At 35.7% G+C, this 19,818-nt stretch overlaps 1 protein-coding gene across 2 annotated transcripts in view; it reads left to right on the top strand.

The window, feature by feature from the left end:
- Window positions 1–19,818, top strand: part of ARHGAP21 (Rho GTPase activating protein 21) — a 111,682-nt gene that overhangs the window by 59,758 nt on the left and 32,106 nt on the right. The window contains exons 5-8 of one of the 2 annotated variants that reach the window (XM_036395233.2): window positions 2,146–2,238; window positions 5,290–5,368; window positions 10,854–10,908; window positions 18,817–18,846. In XM_036395233.2, coding sequence (XP_036251126.1) covers window positions 2,146–2,238; window positions 5,290–5,368; window positions 10,854–10,908; window positions 18,817–18,846 — 257 coding nt within the window. The remainder of the gene's footprint in view (window positions 1–2,145; window positions 2,239–5,289; window positions 5,369–10,853; window positions 10,909–18,816; window positions 18,847–19,818) is intronic. The other variant, XM_036395240.2, reaches the window with a different exon arrangement.

Genomic DNA, 19,818 nt, shown 5'->3' on the forward strand with positions numbered 1-19,818 from the left:
TTGATTTGCACGTTCAGGTATGGGCAAGGCATAAAGCAGCACTTGAGTGTTAAGCAAACTAGCAGTAGGTCACTAACATTTTTCTGAAGAGTGTTTTATAAAGGAAACTGAAGTGTGATGAATTAAATGTGCCATGGAAGCAGTATTATTTTTATTTTTCTTGCCACTTTAGGAAATGTATGTGTCTTCAGTAAAAGATAAGTGGCAGCACTGGGAAGGATGTTTGGTGGTCCTATAAAAGGTCATATTTTAACTTCATTCTTGTAAGCGGTTGAAGCAACCTTTTGTTCATGGCATCTGGGTAGATTAATCTTGGAGCTTCGCTAAACTTGCTGAAATGTTACTGGCTTTTTAAAGGACAAGGCCCATCACATGTTCAGTGTCTATTTAAATCTGCAGATTAAAAATGACAGATATTAACTTTGGCTCACAAAGAGCATTTTGTATGTTTTGTAGCTGTATCCTGCTAATCAAATTTTAAGTATTTGGGGACTGAGCTGCCAGCTGGAGTTTCTTGATTTGTAATTCAGTTGCTTTATATATAGTATTTATCTGATTCTATCAAATAAACTTTTTGATTATTTGCTCCCAATCTGGAACTATTTTGAGAAGGCCATTTAGAGCCATATGAGTGAGCCATTTTGTTCAACTGTTTTATGGTAAAATGGCAGGACACTGAGGATCTGCACAATAAAGGCATTAGGCTAAAACCAGGATCTGAAAAATTGAATCAGAGTCACAGGGTGGTCTGGTTTTTTGCAGTTTATTAAAGTTTTTCAAATGAACTTTGCCCACATGGAAACTGAACTAAAAAAAGGAGGTTAAGGGGGCACCTTATTAGTATTCAATAAATACTACTGTGATTTACTAAACGTTTTAGGTGGAACATTTAAAACTGTGGGGAAAGTACTTTCAAAAGCCTAAGACTTGTGCCCAAGTCAAAGGCCAGTCATTTCAGACGTGGTTAGAACCTAATAATGTCAGTTTTAAGGAGTTTCTTTTATCAGCAATGCCAATTTTAAACAATTCCTTTTTTCTCTCATGCTGTTCCTTCTTTTTCTGCAGTTTAAGCCCCTCTCTCCACTAAGCTGGGGTTTCCTGCTAAACTGGAGCACAGACCCAGCTTATTTTTGTGCCTTGTCAGTTCCCTGGGCTGGCTGCTCACGCAGCCTCCAAAGGTGGCACTTCCTTAGCTGGGAGTGTGCAACAGGGATGGAAACTGGAGCCAGGAGTTGGAAATGGCCAAGGCTGTCAAAGCCAGCTCTGGCACTGTAAGACTGTGGGTCTGGCTGGAGCCTTTCAGGCTCTGCCACTGCTTCTGTGAGCACTGGACCATGCAGGGCCATAATGGATGCATTTATTTATTTATTTTTCATTACTTCTGGGTGGTTTTCTTTGTGAATATTTGGGGTTTTGGGGGGTTTGGTTTTGGCTTTTTAACTTCACTGGTGTAATAATTCCATTGGTGAAACTGTAGATGCTGTGAAATGGCTTACTCCAGCTGTGTGCAAATGTAGGACAGATATACTGTATTTCAGCCTGCTGTATAACCCTGGAGTTTTTTGTTTGTTTTACTGTACACACCCCCACCCTCCTATCTTGATTTTCAGAAGCTGTGACTACTTAGCAAAGAATGACTTAGCTTTGATGACAGGCATGTAAAACCAAAAGGTGCCTGTGTTTCTGGAAGTATAGGACTCAAGTGTGTATTGAGAAAGCAAGAAAATACAGATGTACATGTTTTTTAACTACTATAGATGAACTTGAAGTTGTGTATATACAGATATATACAGGTATACAGCATGAGCAGACATATGCTGCGCATTTTATTTGAATTATAAATTTCTTTTTGGACTGTGGTAAGTCTTCAAGAAAACTTTAGACTTCATCTTGGAGTTTCTGAAAAACTGTTGGAAAATCACTTTTGTGGTCCATGAGAGCTGCAAATCAATGTTATGTTTTTTCCACCTAATGGAAGATTTTAAAATTTTATTTTTCACTTTCCATTACATTACTATTTCTTTGTATGTCTCTGTGAATGCAGCAGAGACATACAAAGATGATTGCATCCTAAAGTATTTTAAAATGAAAACATTATAATGCAGTGTAATGAAATGCTATTAAGAGATATTCTTTCTTTCTCAGGAAAACAAAGAAATAGACTGGAGCCAATGGATACCATATTTGTTAAACAAGTTAAAGAGGGAGGACCTGCTTTTGAAGCTGGGCTGTGCACAGGTACTGTTCAATAGCATGTTTATGTACATGATGTGAAATACATATGATTTAAGTTGCTACTACATAGTTCTATCTTCCATTTAATCCTTGTTCTTTCCTTTAGAATCCATTTTAAGTTGTCCTCCAGTATTTTTCACATTGGAACCTTGTTTTGCTTATTAAGGCATCAAAGTCCTAGTCTTTTTGATTTGCTGTCTTAAAGAGAGTAATAAAGTACCTGTAAGCTCCTATTTCTTTGGTTTGGGACAAATTGGTAACCTGAAAACATTCAGGTCTTCGTACATTAAATAAAATTTTTCTTCTCTGCCTCCTTTAAATCAAATAGGAACAGTCCAAATCTCTCTATTCTTACAAAATTCTGTTCAATTGCTCATTTAATCAAACTGGAGAGCAGAAAACATGGAGGTTTTTTTGTGAACTGAGTCATATATATCTTAAGTGCCAAAAGAAAAAAAAAAACAACTGTATTGGAATAGACAATCTTACAGGTGATGAAGTTACATACATAGATGGATGCCACTATGAACACAGGTTTCTTAAAAATGTGGCAAAACTCTATTCTGTGAAAGGCTTGTGCTTGTGTCAATAATGGGATGTTGATATATTTTTAGAAAAGAGTTATGTACCTCAAATTGACTGGAATAGAATAAGTTTTGTATATTCTTCCTAAAGAAATACAAAGTTCCTAGGCTGATAAGTTTAAAAACGGTTCTAGATCCCACTTGTACACCATAAAGGTTTTGATTTTTTTTTAACTCCTCCTTAGATAGTTATTTAGAGAAGGACTACTTTGGCAGAATTTGATTGCTGTTATATAAAGATGTTTTGGCTTGATAAAACACAGCATATGTTGAATTTGTACAGAGGAACCATGTTAATTTCTGCTCTGTTCAGTGTCTGCCAAATTGAGAGAGATGAAATCTGTAGAGAATATTTTTTTTTAGTTATAGAAGAGATTTTTAGGAGCCCAGAATAAAGAGCAGAAAATAAATGAGAGAAGACATTTTCAATAAGTAGAATCTTCTTAAACACACTGCTTATAGCAGTTACATCTAATTAGGTCATGCCAGTATTTCTTGTTTATGATTTTTAGGGTTAAATATATTACTAAATCTCTGTCTTGTTATTATAAATCAGTCAGGGAATAATCAGCCAGGTAGATTGCTTAACCTCTCATGCGGACACTGTATACATTTCTTATTTTGTAGAATCAGCTGTTAATGTTATTAACTGTTTTTGTTTGGTTTTTTTTCTCTAGTGTAATTTCGCTCTATTTCATGGTCACACAAATGAAAACACTTGAATATTCAAAATGAGTTTAGGAAATTGTTTGTCAATTCTTGTTTCACTCCTGCAGGGTCCTTTGTAATACTGAAAGTTTCATCACCCATGACAAATGAGCTCCATTTCAGGAGCTTACTTGTCTGCTTCTCACCAGAAAAGTTGAAATATTCTTGCAAATTTGAGGAATAGAGAAAGATATCTTAAATATAAGACAGCCCATTCAGAAGTATTTTTGAATAATCCTGTAAAATCATCTTTGTTAGAGTTAGAAAGGTAATACCTCTCCCGTATTTAACCTCTAAGGCATTTAATTAAAAAGAACATACCTTGGAGTTCATAAATACTAGAAATACTGAAATATGAACAGCCAAAACAGATCTGTATTTCCCATGTCTTGATCTTTGTGCTGTCATTTATCTGTATGTAGGAATATAAAGAACTAAAGTATGTTTGGAAGGGGCATTCTGATTAATTTCTGCTTTGATCAAAATATGTAGCAGGCTACCAGACTGATGGAGAGCTGTTAGAAAAAGCCTTCATGTTTCTGTATCCTTTTTTGCACTACACTTCTGCACTGACTTCCCCTTCCTGTGTATCTGAAACAGAACAAAGTTGTACTTGCAGAGTTATCTGTGCTCATGTCATTTATGTAACCAGTTCTGCAGTGTGTCCCCATCAGATCTTTTGGCAGATCCATGGGATGCCTATTTCAAGTAGACTTGTGTCACTGCTGTGTGTAATCTAGTCTGCTTCTGTGAAAAAATAAAAGCTGCACAAGTATAGATAAAATTATATGACCTACTCTAATGATACTCCTAATTATAGTTTTTAGTGGGCATACTGAGTAAAGATCTGTGGCAATGTAGCCCACATTGCAGGCTGTTCTTAAACAACCTGGAAAAGAGCCAGTTGAAGTCCAGAGAAGGATCTGGTGTGTTCTGGGGAAGTTCTGCAGTATGACCTAGCCAGGATTCAGAGCTTGTTGCCACCGAGCTTTCTTTCATTGCTTAGGAAGCAGGAGAGAAAACTCTGAGTTCTTTCAGGCAAGAAGGTAACTGGTGGATGAAGGGGAATAGGTAAACTTTTCTAAAGTTGAAAATATCATACCAATTTATTGGCATGATGTTTGTGTGCAGACAAAATTAAAAAGTCAGATCTGTGTAGTTTGTTAATCCATGGGGTTTGTATGGGGAACCTCCACAGAGCAAAAGTATTTAAATCATTATTGTCCCCAAGACAGGGTAGGTAGTCAGGGTGACAGCTTTGTCCTTGCTTTGATTTGATGGTGCCAGAAGAAAAAGGGCTTTTAGTTTCTGAAGCAATGTTGAAAAAGCCATTCCCTTTGCCTCACTTTTCACAGGTCCTTTCTTCCAGCTATTCTTCCTCCAGTAGTTTTTGGAAGTTCCCTGCCCTGTAATCCCTCAGACCATTTCCTCCTCATTTGGAAATTTAAGATATCTTTCTGCTCTTCTGATCAGAGATGGCTTAGATACCATTTGGTCAAAAGAACAGGATAGGTTTTTCATCACAGGCTAAAAATAGCTCTACACAATATATTTGACAATTAATTTATGAGACTGTATGAAACTCTAAATGAGGACAGTGTAACAAAATATTTGGAGAAATCATTTTTGGTTTTTGAGGAAGACTGACCTTGAATTTAACATATGGGTGTTCTTGATTTTGTGAGGTATAGAAATACAAAATAAAAACTGTTTTAAAAACATCTAGACAAACTAATTTCAGTTATAATTTTTCCCTCTACAGGTGACAGAATTATAAAAGTCAATGGAGAAAGTGTTATTGGGAAGACATATTCTCAAGTCATTGCTTTAATACAGAACAGGTAAGATAATAGTATTATCATTATATTAGTACATATTAGTATTATCATTATCAATTAAGTATTATATTACGTATCATTATACTTCTTATATACTGAGCATGAAACGACCACTTATGATAGTTTTGAAAAGTTATCTTATTACTAAATTTTCATTAATACACACTTAGTTTTATTTCTTTTTTCATATATTTGCTGATTGTTGAGAAGAGTTTGAGAATAGGTGTGCTGAATTGTACTGCAGTCCTTTTATTGTTGGTACGTGTCCCTTGTTAGCAAATAACACCAAGTGTTATAGAGGAAGTTTGAACTGAAATAGATTAGGTATTTATACATGTGTCAATTGGAAAAAAAGATTATAAAATCCACCTTGCTTATGAGGTCTAAGAACTAGAAATCAGCATATCTGGTGAAGGAAAAATTTATGCTAGTGCACACCTGCACAAGATCTGCAGTAAGTCTTTGCTTTCCTCTGTTTTGCAGCAGATTATGAACCTTGCTCAGTGAGAAAACACTAATATTTACTGCTCCTTCAACTCACAAGCACTTGTGAAATTATGTCTGTGCATGAGTCTAGATACTCTTTCATGTCTCATGTCTGCCTTCTTTTTTACAGTTTTCTTGGTGTCAATTTCTGTTCTATAGCAACAAGTTTTCAGTATAATACTGAGTTATGTGGCAAAAGGATGTATTATGATCAGCATGAAAGAATGTCTTCTAAGTACATCTCATGGGACATATTTTTACTGGCTCATCACATGTTAGAACTTAGATATGCTTACTGTTTGGAGAAGGAAAAATCAGATTCTGATTTTCCTATTTCAGTGACGTCTTTATTCAAGATTTTGTTCAAAATGTGTCCACCTCGGGTGGTTTGTGTCTGTGTGGTTTTGTTTTGGATGTTTGTTATTATTTTGGGTTTTTTTATAAACAACAAAACTGTATTCAGAGATGTGATGGACAAGGTAGACTGAAACATGTTTTGTGTCATTAATGCTGTCTGTACAAGAGCTGGACAGATGGGCTTTTTTATTTCCTTCACTGGACATAACATAGCCATGCATTGTTTCTTTATTTTGTATTTTTACAAGCAGCAGTATTGTACAATAGCGTATATCCAAGATACATTGTATGCCTGACTATGTAGATCAGTCAATCAACTCTCTTGATCCAAGAAAGAGACCAGTCACATCTTTGAGTGGCTTGTGTGGTCAGTGATTCTTAACTCTAGGTGTGCCTGTGAATTGAGTGTATTTTCAGTGAGTGTAGGTAGTGAACTGTTCAGTAGGACTGAACCCCTGCCCACTGTGGGTGAACTGGGGACCCCTGAACAAGGCCTTGTCCGTGATTATCTATGCAGCCAGGAAGGATGTAGCACACTGCTGCATCTCTCCCCCTGATTTCCATCAGGGCAGGGAGGATGAAGGGATGCTATTGTGTTAGGAGAGAACAGTTTGTTTTCTCGAGCCAGATGTGTACATCACAGAAGATTGTAACAAAAGGTCATGTGTATCCTTGAGCATTTTCTACAGCATATTCAACCATCAGGAAGTCTACAGCTGAACCTCTTAGGATAAACAGATAAATATTAATTCTGATCCATAGTGAGAGCTCAGACTCCACATCAGGTGTATCTTGTAGCTTACAGACAGTACTTCTCATGTGCCTGAAGAATCAGCTGTCTCTCATTCTTTGCATGAAAACAGTATTTTTGAGCTCAGAGCAGTTTGGTCTGAACATAAGTCCTTTTACTTATTATGCTGCCATTTCATGGCAAACAAAATTGCATTATGGTGCATGCTGCTCTTGCATTAGCATTGCCACCTGGGCCAGACTGATGGTCTTTTATGCCATTATCCTCTTGATAATACCCAGTAAAGATTTCTTTGAAGTCTGTGAAAACACTGAAACCACAGAGTGATTGAGTGGTCAGATAATACCAGCCCTCTTTCTATAAATCCTTGGTTCAGGAAGTTGCTGAACCACAGGGTTTATCTTCATTGACTTAGTAATTCTTGATAGGTTGGCCTTGCACAAATTCACTCTTCAATGTCTTCACATCAAAAACACCCAGTGATAACAGTTTTTGTTGTGTTTTGTGTCTTCGCTGATCTTTCATCCAGCACACCTTGGCTTCTTTAGTTGGCCTTGTGAAAGCAACTTGCTGAAAGGCTTTTTGAAAGGCAGAGTTGTCTGTTGAAATATTTTTTATGACTAAAGACTGTTTTCTTCATAGTCTTAATGTGTTGAATGTTGCTTTTCTAGACATTTTAATTGCTGTACTTTTATTGTTTTTAATTACTCATTCAAGCATATTGATGATTTTAAATGCTTATTTTGTCATTTTACTCATCATCAGAGCACTTTTTGAGGTTACAACACATTTTATCCTCTCTTCTCTCTAAAGAGAGGGCTTCCCCATTGCTCACTGTTCAGCTGTTTGCCATAAAACTCAGTGCAGGCTGGCAGATCTTTTTAGATTGCTTCTGTGGCTTCATTTTTTTAGCTGCTTATTATTTTTCTAAAAAGTTGTTCAATTTTAGCTGCTTATCTTCATTATATAATGCTGCAGACATCAGAACTTAGCTGCTTTAGATGAAATGATAACTATATCTTCCAGTGGGACTAAAGGATGGGATATAATTCAGACATGCTGAACATTACTGTTCCCAGAAAAGTTTCAAGCTGTGTCTAGAATGTTTTCTATTTTCCTCTGCTTGGAGATAGCAAAAAATCTGAAGTAACACTAGTTATTATTTCCTCTGGGAGATGAAAGGCGCACCTCAGAAGAGTTGCTAGAATTAACTACAGTCCTGTGAGATTAATCATGACTACATGTTTAACTCTGTATTTCCTACTTTTTGCCAACAGTTGCTGGTTTGGTCCATTAAGAATTTATTCTTATCTGTTTACATATATAATCAACTTGGAGATATGTTGATTGCTAATATAAATTCTGTAAATTATTTATTATTCCAAATAAAAGAAGAAACAGATTCTGATTTGCAACTTCTCTCCCCCCCCACCCCCTTTTTTTTTTTAAATGGGGATTTGAGTGATTGTCTATTCTGCTTGTTTCTCCTTTCAAGCTGTTCTTGAAAGTGTTTGGATTACTCAGAAATGTACAGAGTTTAGCTACTGAATCTGTTTCATTAATACAAAATAATGCATCAGAAGACAGACTTTATGATTACTGCTTTAGTTTGATGACTTGGAATCAAGACATTTGGATTTAACTCTCAGAATGTGTAATTAAAGTAATTGGAATGGTAAATACCTTTGAGAGTTCTTAGTACTGTGTCTGGAGCTCCACTGTAGACCATCACTTTCTGTGTGGTGGTTCTTACTAACACTTTCTAGTTCATAATTTACATTTACAGAATATTGTACAATATACCAGAAGTCTTCTTAATACTTTTTGTTTCTGATATGCGAAATAAAAAATGTCCTGAGAGCATGTCTCAAGATAGGAAGTAAGAACATCCAAATTGTCTCCAAAAGGCAATTGTCTCTTTAGGCAAACAGGAATAGAATAGTTAAGTAGTTATTAGACTTACATGGAAAACATTGTTTCTGAATGGAACCCTTTAGTCCTCTGAATGTCTTCTAAGATGATGTTAATTGTGTAAATGGATTTAATCACTTTCTTATTTCATCACTTTCTTAAAAAGGGAGAGGAGGAGAAACATGCAAAATATTTCAATGAGTATGGTTTGTTCTGTGTAAAGTTATATTTCTTTAATATAAAAAGTACTTCAAAAGGAGCAATGCTATCATATTTTTGACATCCAAGGTCTTCATCCTACAAGCAAACAGTTGCCTGATGTGATTTTTACATACATGCTATCCATGTGTAGAGCTGAAATCTGAGCACTTTGTTAAACATGCCTCAAGCTGTTTATGCATTCAGTCAGTATGGGAAATGCTATTGTAAGTGCACATAAAGTCAATACTCCTTTGTTTCTTATAATTCAGTATTTTAAAATAATCTTCACAAGGCTTTTGAAGACTTACTTTTACCTAGATATGTGGGGACTTAAAAAAAACCCCAACTTAAATCACTGCTGATCTTCAGTTGTAAGACTAAAGTAAATTTTATGCTACTTGGAGAACACTTTTTTCCAAAATGAATAGTAGTTTAAAAAGATTGTGAAACCAAATACCCGTACTCTGCTTTTGGAATTCAGCCTTACGTCTGTGGTTGCTAGAAAATGGAAAAAGAACCACAAAACAGAAACATTTTTCATATAAGAAAGCATAGTAAATCACACATTACATTTTGAGATGATGGCTTTCTTTTCTGCACAGATAAACTGAGGCCCTTGTCAGTGCTTTCATAGGCTGATTGCTGTGCCCTGTAGTTGGGCCAGTCTTTGTGCTGGTTTTGTCTTTCCTCACCTAATGCAGTGTACTAACCAGTACAGATGAGCTGATTTCTGAGATAGCCACTTAGGTTGCATTGATACTTAGGCTGATACTGGGCAGATTTTTTTAAAAATCCTTTTTTTAATTCTTACATGTGAGATTTCTTATTAATGGTCACAGTAACTTCATTTTGGGTTTTTTGCCCTCATTATAATAGGCTGAACATTAGTCTTTTGTAGTCTTTCTCTGTACCTGTTCCACTTCACATTTAATGAATGTGAACAGATTTTTCCATTATCTCAGATGAGATAATAAATTCACCTATTCTGTATCCAATGTTGCAAGCATATGCTTTTTTCTTCCTTGTGAAAATACCTTATTTCTGGTAGATACCAACTGTGGATTTCACTGTTTTAAAATATTCAAGTGGGTAGCTGGTACATTGTACATTTAGTGTCCTGATTTTCCTTGTGTTTGAGTCACACTGGTAGAACTATTCAGATTCCTGGATCTTTATGCCACTGCTGCTGCTTGTGGTTTCAGCAGCTCAGATGACAAATGCAGCACTTACAAATAGCAAGTGTTTTTCATCTATCTTTCAGATATTATCTTAATTACTGTTTAAGTTGATTATGCTAGGATGTGATTGGAGTGGAAAGATGTAGGTCAATACTGGCCTTGGTATTGCTCCTCTTTTCAAATGAGGTGGTGATTATGATGTCACCACAGCAATTTTAAAAAGTGTTACAAAACTTTAGTTTTAAATTGAAGAAAGAGGAAAGTTTTAGCTTTTATTCACAGATTTGTCACATTGCTTTGTCAAAGAAGCTTCAAACAATTAGTGTGCCTTAGGACTTAAAGAAGTAAAAAAAAAAAGGAAAGAAAACTACCCAAACCAGTGTGTTGGCTCAATAAACTGGCTCAGTCAGATTTCTCTTCTACTCTTCCTAAGATTCTCAAGGAAGTCAGTGTTTGCTATTGTTGTGTCATGTGTTTGTCATAATAGCTGAGTGTTGGAGTTTTTGAAGAGTTTTCCACTATGGAAGTAAATGGATTATCTTTGTAATAAGAACTGAAAATCTCTGAAAGTTTATATGTGATATTTTTTTTCTGTTTCTTTCAGTGACAGTGTATTGGAACTTAGTGTTATGCCAAAAGATGAGGACATCCTTCAATTGGTATGTTTATGAAGCTTCTGTTCAGACAGTATATTACCTAACAAAAATTTTCTTTTGTTGGTTACAAAGTCTTTGAAGTGTGCTATCAGCAAATAATTAGAGTTAATATTTAGCTCTTTGTAACTTCTTAGATATTTTCCTACCTCATTGCCGTGCCTGAAATTTCAGGAGAATCTAAATATAGGGAGTACTGTCTTCACATGATATTTCTAGCATGTTAAAAAATACATCTTGTTCATATTTTTACTGTAATTTGGATTAATTTCATTATGTTAGAATGTATGAATCCGATTGCTTCCTTTAATTAGGTTGTCCAGTTCTAAAGGATTTGAATTAAAAAGCTAGCATACGAAGCCTTTATTAATAACTCAGTAATTGGTGAGTGGACTGAGAAGTATGATGAATGGACCAAAGGTTATTACCAAATTTTTAAATTGTGACTGCTGTAAATGTTTTGTTGCTGTAAATGTTTTGTTGTTTAGTTCTTATTTGTTCTTGATTTTAATTGAGGTCCTGCATGTGCAGTAAGATGATTCATCTCCCATTTAGTGTCTCTAAGTCCAAAAGAGTCTTGAATAATACAGTGATATGTAAGGGCATATTATGAAGAATCAAAAAAACCCCACCTAGTATATTGGTATGCGCTAGTTTATTTTTAATTGGAAGCAGAGGAGAGGAGAAGATGACAAGAAGGGTAGATTTTCTTGTTAGTATTTGGAAAAGTGTATTTTCTAATCCATACAGTAGTAGTAAGATGACTGTGTTAAGAAAAAATTATGGGTTTCAGTAGCTGTTTTCCATTATTACAGACCAAATTAAAGGGTAAAGGAAAAAACAAAAAGACTTAGTCAGTAAAGTGAAGGTAGAATCTAGTACAGGAACTCTCCAGCTAGGACAACAAGCCAAGATTATTAGAATAGAATATAATGCTATTTTAGAATAGAATAGTGATATTTTGAGAACATTTGATAAAGACATATTTCAGTAATCCAACACAGAACATATTGGGGGCAGGGTGTGAGTTTTGATTGCATGAATACGTGAGAGAGAAAAGCTGTTGGGGTCTTTTTTTCATGGTTGGTTTTTTGGTTTGTTTTTTCTTTTTTTTAAATTGGAACTGTGAATATGTATAAATGCAGGGATAATACTGACATTTAAATTATCTGAATGCCCTATGCATCTAATGCAGTCTTATAGCCATAATAGTGTAAGAATCTGGACAAGGCAGGAGTTGCAGTTTTAAAGTTAAACATTTCTATTTGTCTGCATGGAAAGGTCTTAGACACATCATCTCTCTGCTGGCAAAACACAAAGTGCAAAACTTCAGGTGATGTAGACATGTAAAATAATGGGTTGTATATAACTTGTTATATCAACAGGTGAGATGGGGGCAGAGGGCAGAAAAGGATGATTGTTGCCATTATGGGTTAGGAAGGGATATTAACAAAAAGAAAATAAGGCCATTGTCCTTGAGAAGATTGAGGGGTAAAGAAAAGAGGAAAATACCTGACTGTGGAAGTTCTAGGAAAAGATTAGATATATGAAAAATCTTGAGGTGTCATTATACAAAAGGTCCTTCTGAGTTTTCAGATGTGATAGGAGTTATGAGTTTTGTATGTGAGGTTGCTCTCTTGAAGATAGAAGGAGGATTAGGTTTGACAGGTAAAGTCATCACTTTGCAAAAAATGCTTTGCATTGACCCTGTAGCTTGTGTGAGTTCCTTCAGTTGTTCACTGTTAGGTTGGGTCATGATACAGAAGAATTTTATGCTACTGTTTGCTAAGATGCATTTGTTTGGGATAAAGTGAACTGCCTTTGAGGGCTTCCAGTTGCACACAGCATTTTCCAGAGGAAAGCTATGGAGGCACAGGTGTTTCCTGTATCCATGAGGCTGAGAACTGGGTGTACTTGGGCCTATAGGAAATGACCTCTGATAGCAGCAGTTTGTTCATTCAGTCCTGTCACAGAACACTTCAGTATACATGTTTCCAAGTGTCTATCTTTGATGGCTGAGCTGCAACTTGTGAAAAAAAAGATTATAAACATGAATTGCATCTTACAACAGTGTCTGTCAGTTGTGGCCTGTAATTGTATCTGTTTTAACCTACCACACAGGAGGGAAGAGTTTGGCACTTCTAAAATAATTTGCAATCTCTTGAGACAGTACATTCTCAGTAGCTTCAGTAAAATGAAGAATCTGTACCATTCCTCTGAATTATAATTGAGGAAAACCACCTGAAGGTGTGTTATGTAAGCTATTATAGAATGTTAAATAACTTAGTTGTTTTCTGTGACATATGTCACTGTAAATGTCTTCAAATAATGTTGCTCATTGCAAATTGATGTTAAATACCAGTATGCTATAAAAATAGCAAAACTTTAGGCACTACTGGATATTGTAGTATTAGCTAACAAATGGTATATCTAGTGCAAAGAGAATGGAATAGTTTCATTATATTCAGGAATGATGCTGGTTGTGCTAAATTTTATAGTACTTGGCAGTCTACTCCATGTACTCATGACTGAGGGCTGGAAATACAGATGCTTGTTTCTATCCTTAGTTTGCTATTTATAAACCTTGAGTTTAGTCTTCAGAAATATCCATAAATGTCTGTGAACCTCTTGGTATATTGAGTTTCCAGAAAACAGGGGCTTCAAATCCATTCATCAATAGTAACAATGAAGTGGCCCAATCCCCAGGCCATTGCTCCCTGTGGCATGTGAACAGTGCTTACTTGGAAGGGAATTACATGTGAAATCCTACCATTAGTGAAACCAATGCCACTCGTGTTTGTTCACTCGTGTGATGTTGAGAATGTCATTTTGTGGATGGGGAAAAGGGTATTTAATTGCATCTATATCCATAACAAAATCTTGAACTCTGGACAGCTGTGTATGTATTGGTTTTTTTCATGCTCCTCCTCAACTTTATGATAAATTTACTTAAATTTATCAAAAGAGATTATTTTGAAATATTTTTAGGTATATGACCATTTTTAAACTAGGAAGAGGATTATTTTTATGTCATGCTATCCTTGGTGGTTCAGATTTGATGCATCTATATGCAATTTCTGTAGCATTCTTACCCTTTTTGGACAGAATTTTGGCATCTTGTAGGTTTTAGTACTGCTGACTTCATGCAAATGGGAAGACACATTTAGGTCAACTACAAATAGTTCATATTTCTCAAGCGTATTCAATGAAATTGTTGCTGTTTTGTAGCCTTTGGATAACAAGTTTAATGCTAAAATACTGTTTAAATTTTGACAACTTTCCAGTTGTTCAAAAGCTTTTTGTGCTATGTGGAAAATACTGAATGTAAAGGTGCTCCATAGAGTAAATTGAGTTTTCTAAGCCTATTTACAGGTGAGCATTATTATGAGTATTGTCAGTAGGCTTTGTTGTGTCTAGCATGTCCTCTGTATGCAGGATTTTTGGACCGTTTTTTCTGGGAATGTTTCATCTTGGAATGTACTTACTTACTAACAGTTCCTTGTGCATGCAAAAAAGAATACAGCCTTCAAATCACTGATTTTCTAAGTACCAGGCACTTGAAAATAGCACTCTTTGAAAAATGGCATCTTTAATATGATCTGCATTGGAGCTGTTTATTTAGAAAGTTATTTGTAATGTATATAGCATATTAATCATTATATATGATGCTTATTAGAGGTAAATATATGTAGATATTATTTTGTAGATGTATATAACTATGTTGTGTATAAAACATACATACTATAGGTAAGGTATCCTTTAGATTCACCATTCATTTTCTAGCACTTTCTCACTGCACTGACTCAAAAGTTCACCTTACCTAACTTTTAGCCTATCCAATAGTTTTATTTCTAAGAAAACATTTCCTTTCAGGAATGATCCCTAAAGGTAAGAGGTTACTTCTGGTCTTAAGGGTTGTCACCATTACATTTAATTAGTGTCCAAATCTGTTGAAATGTTCCTTAGCCTTCCAGAAAGAACTTTGCAGTTTCATTTATAGAAAGATGTTATTGAACAGTCTATGAATAATGGTAAAGGTGAAAATAAAAGGTGGCTGTTTACTACTGTGTTTTTGATAAATTTAGTTAAATCTTAATCTTTCCTCAGAATTACAGACCAATGAAGCTGCAGATCAGTAACTGAAAGTTTACCACATTTGAACAGAAATGTTTCTCTTGTCATAGATACTAGGGGAACCAAATATCCTAGGTGGGAATTACCGGGAAAATTAGTAAATGTCAACTGAAGCACAGATTTTCTTTTTTGTTTTTCCTTCTTTCTAGTCAGGTAATATGGAAATTTCCAGTATATTGGAAGATCTGTACAGCAGAGAAGAGAGTGCTGCATTATCATTTCTGAACTTAGAATTTTTGTGGGATTTGGTGGCTCTCAAGGCCTTGTAGTACACTGAAATTGCCAGCTGTGCACCTATAATTAAAACAGAAAAAAAAAAGGGGGCGAGAACCCCCTCTAACAACAGCAAAAAGAAAAATAACTTAAATGAGGAAATGTATCCTAGAGTTTTACATGCCCCTGTAACCTTGTGTCTCTGACTACAGGTCTGCCCACGGTTGGCTTCAATGTTAGAGACTGCCAGTTTAATTTTGTTTTTCTTCCTGTGACCATCCAGTTGCATCAGACCTAGTGGAGCAAAATGGCAAACTGTGAAATACTTTCATTTGCTTTATCTTTTAATGAAGATAGAGATGTTTTTCTAAGTAGCTGTATTTAGTCCCGAGGCTTGGAGCACTTTTTGGTTCCAGGTTTTGTGCTGAGTTACTGATGTGCACAGAGGTTAATATTAAAGCTCTGGCAGCAAATACAATGGAAGGCAGGGTGTGGTGTGAAGACACAGTGACCTAGAGAAGAGACGTAAATTTTGTTGTCAAACAATGCATGCTAGAAAATAACATTTGCATCAACACTCCTAACCACAATTTAGACTTTACGTGAAAGTCTCTTACGCAGCTTGTATTTGGAAATAAAACTTATTTGGCTTAAGGCATTAAATTTTGTATACTAAAAATGCCCTGCCTTTAGGAAGAAGAGGTATGCATTTTTTGGGTTTTTTTCAAATAACATTATCTGACTGTAGTGTTTGGGTGTCTCAGAGTAAAATGAAAGCACTTAAACTGTATTACTCACATTCTTGCCAGAACAAACTGTAACTAGAAAATGTTTCCTTTTAAGACAGAGGTGAACCTATTCTGGTGTGCAGTTTCCATACTCATGATGACAGTGAGATTAGGTTAAGACTGGGGAAGAGAACAATTTACTAGTGAAGAAATAAAATCTGAAGCCAGACTGGTTGGAGAAGGAAAGAAGAATGCCTCAAGCTCAGTCTTGCAAGGAGTTGGGCATGTTAGCTTCTGATTCATCAAAATGCTTATCACCAATTTGTGAATAGTTCTGTTGAAGTTGGTGTTGTTATTCACCCTGTAGTGGAGTGAAGCACACCCATCCTCAGTGAAACATAGGGCTGCATGTTTTCATGGATTTGGGCTGATGGGTGTTGGATATGGTCAGTTTGAGCTCTTGAAAGTACAGGGTTTCCCTGTGATTCTTTCCCAGAGGAATCCCCATGCATTTGTCTGTTACTGTTCTAGCATCTAACAGCATAAAATCAGGGGGGTAAAAACGGGACCAAAGCCCTTCAGCTGAATTTTAGGTGGTTAATTAAATACCTTGTAAAATTGTTTATTTTGCTTAAAATGTATTTTGCCTATCATGAATGTTTTACCTTAGGAGTTAAACCCTTAACGGTTCTACAAATGCGCAGTAAGAAATTAATCCTTTACCATAGGAGTTTGCAAACTTAGGGCAAACAAAACTAGATTGCAAGGTGGGAAGAAATGGTACCCAGTAACCAGAAACATGCTGAGTTCTTATTGTAAGAGCAGTAATTTTCTTCTAGTAATTGTTGCAGAGCTGTTATCCGTCAGAGCAGTTAATTTCACTCTAAATTGCTGTATTTGTATGTTAGTCTTTTGAAACTGCCATTGTTTTGAGAAGGTGAAAAAGAGCTCATAAAACATCTAGACTAATTTTGGGACCATGTTGGAACTTCTGAATAACTGCTGAGTATCTAGTTCTGGAAATGGAAGGCTGGTGTCTGAATCAGGAGCATCACTAATCTGGATATTAAAAAAAAAAATTTGTTCTCTAAATTGTGAGTCTTTTTTTGTTTGGCTGATTTGGTGTTTTTTATAAGACTGTAAACACTTAAAATTCAGCCATACCCTAATGATATTTTTATTAATGTGTCCTGTTGAAATCACTTAGAGATTAAGGTAGCTTTTTTCATATGATTTTTTGTTAGAGAAACTAAACTGACAGAGTAATACTCAAGCTGTGTTTTGTGTGGTTGCAAAATATGTTAAATATCAAAACAATGTATAAATACATCGGTGTATTTCTAATAATAAATACATCGGTGTATTTCAAATTTCTTAGTCTCTAAACCTCTTCTAAAAATCTCATCACTTTGTGCTTAAAGCAGTTAAAATATTTCATTAATAAAAAGGCTGATAATACATCCTTCAGTGTGACATTTGCAGGATACATCCATCAGTTTCTTCGTAATTTGCATTATTTTCTGTAGGCCCTTAATCAGAGTTATGAAACAAAGATATCAAATACTCTTTGTGGAAGTATCACAATCTCTTTCTTGGAAGTATTCTCTGCTTTGTTTCAGTGCTTTCTTGGGTAGTGGGTGGAATGAGATTGAGAGGAGAAGTACACTTCCCAGTAACTGTCTTACACAGAACTGGCAGTCTGTCTGTCTGAATATACCTGCAATCATGGAAACATAATTTTTTGGGGGAGGAGAAAACCTAGCTGATCTCATTTTGGACCCTGTAGGAATGCTGTCCTCTGAAGGTGATATTTTAATACCTGTGATAAATTTTGTCAAGAGCTGAGAACTTATTTTTATGCTCACCTGTAGTCTTTGGCTACAATCAGATCCCCCGAGCTTTGGAGTTTAGCCTTTGTGCTGTCAAAGTCAATGAAGCATTGTTTGTCCGGGGAATGTTTTACAAAAATATAAATGGGTTATTTTCTGTTGGTGTAATGTGTGCACATCCCAGAGAAGGTGGGATATTGGCTGTTTTATCAGCTGTATAAATTGATAAATATTTTCTGATTAGGGGGCAGTATATGATGATTTTTGTTTGTCTTGCATGCCAGAAGGATCTCACTCAATCTGTTTTTTGAGTCTTCAGCATCTGTTCAATTTTTTTCAATTTAATTCTTCAGCCCATCAAGATCTTAAATAGCCATTTATTTAAAGGTTATTATTCCTTCCCCCCATTAAATGTGTCAGTGGAAGCCTGTCCTGATTTTTACTATAAGTGGAGGAAAAAAAATTACAGATCACATGAGGAGAGTATTTCTGCAGCATCATTCCTCTAATTTCAGATGTAGAGGCTGAAAGCAGCTGCAGTCAGCTGACAGTTGGTGGTCATGTTCGGATATACGTGAGGAAGGGGCGTGCTGTTTTAAGTGCATAATGAAGCCGTTGTTTCGTCACCAGGAAGCAGGGATGGATGGTAGCAGCCCAGGGAAATGAGAGACAGTGATGTTGCTGTAGTGGAAGGGAAATCTCATCGCACGGAGCCAGAGCTCTCTGCAGGCAGCTGTAGGGATGCACAAGGCAAAATGGCACAGACGTATTTTGCTTTCTGTAAAGGTACAGGATAAACGTAAGGAGCAGATTAAAGTCTGAGATGGACATGCTCACAAGGAGGGTGAAGTTATTTTTTATGCTCTACTGCCCTTTATGTCTGTTGGTACCTTCCAGTGAAATCAGTGTAGCTGTATTTTTAGCTTGCTGTAGTCAACATCAATATGACAAGATAATTCTGTCTTTACATCTGCAAACAGTTTTTACTGTGTTTTCCTGTTTTCTGCCAGCTGCAGTTTACAAAGGATGTCACAGCACTGGTAAGAAATGTACAGTAGCCATTTCTCTGATGGTTTTGTAAGGCATGTTTTTCTTAATGATTTGTGAGAAGCAAGAATATGAAACAGCAAGTTTGATAATGAGCTAGCTAGTCAGAGCTGAATTTTCTTCATATTGCTGTTCTCTTGATTTATGGTTTGTGCCTGTGTTATTTGGTCTGTTTTCTCTCAGTATGCTTTAATATTTTGCACTTCACTAATGCTCGCTGTAACATTGCAGCAATATTGGAAATGCCTCGCCCTCCTCTCTACTTTGCTCTGTGTTAATTTTATGGCTGCACTTGGGCTTTTATAACTGTCTGCTGTTAAGGCAGAGCACATTGATATACTGGAATTGAGCATGTTATGATTAGAACAGGAAATGCTGTGATATGATAGCACTCCTAAGTGTATAAAAGCCCTGAGAAATTATTTTAATCTTCTGTTACATTGGCAGGCTCTGCATTGGCTCTTTATTTCATTATGTTCAAACTGAACAAAGTCATGCTGAAGTTTTTCAATAATAGAATATTGTTTAAGTATGCTGTATGCTTCTCAATGATATATTATTGTGAATGTTCTGTTCATTTCACAATGACAAATGCTGCTTTCAGAAATGCTGCAGAAACGTACTAAGTAAAACATAACCATCTTTTTCTTAGGAGTCAGGTTGTTATGCATGAAGATGCAAAGTGCACTAGGGAAATTAGAGATTTCATTTTGGGTTTCAGTAGTGCATGGACAGTGGTGAATATGAATTTTCATAATATTTTTACCTCAAAGTAAAAATGCTGAATATCATTAATATTTTTACAGTAAAATTTATGTACCATGTACTTGCTGTAAAATATAAGATGACTTAGAGGGTGTTGGCTCACAACAATATGATACTGCTTCAATTTATTCATTATATGTTTAGGAACAGTAGCTTTTATGTAGAAGACATCTTATTATGTATGAATATTTATTATATTT

The sequence above is a fragment of the Molothrus ater genome, chromosome 1 (assembly GCF_012460135.2).
Source record: "Molothrus ater isolate BHLD 08-10-18 breed brown headed cowbird chromosome 1, BPBGC_Mater_1.1, whole genome shotgun sequence".
Lineage (NCBI taxonomy): Eukaryota > Metazoa > Chordata > Aves > Passeriformes > Icteridae > Molothrus > Molothrus ater.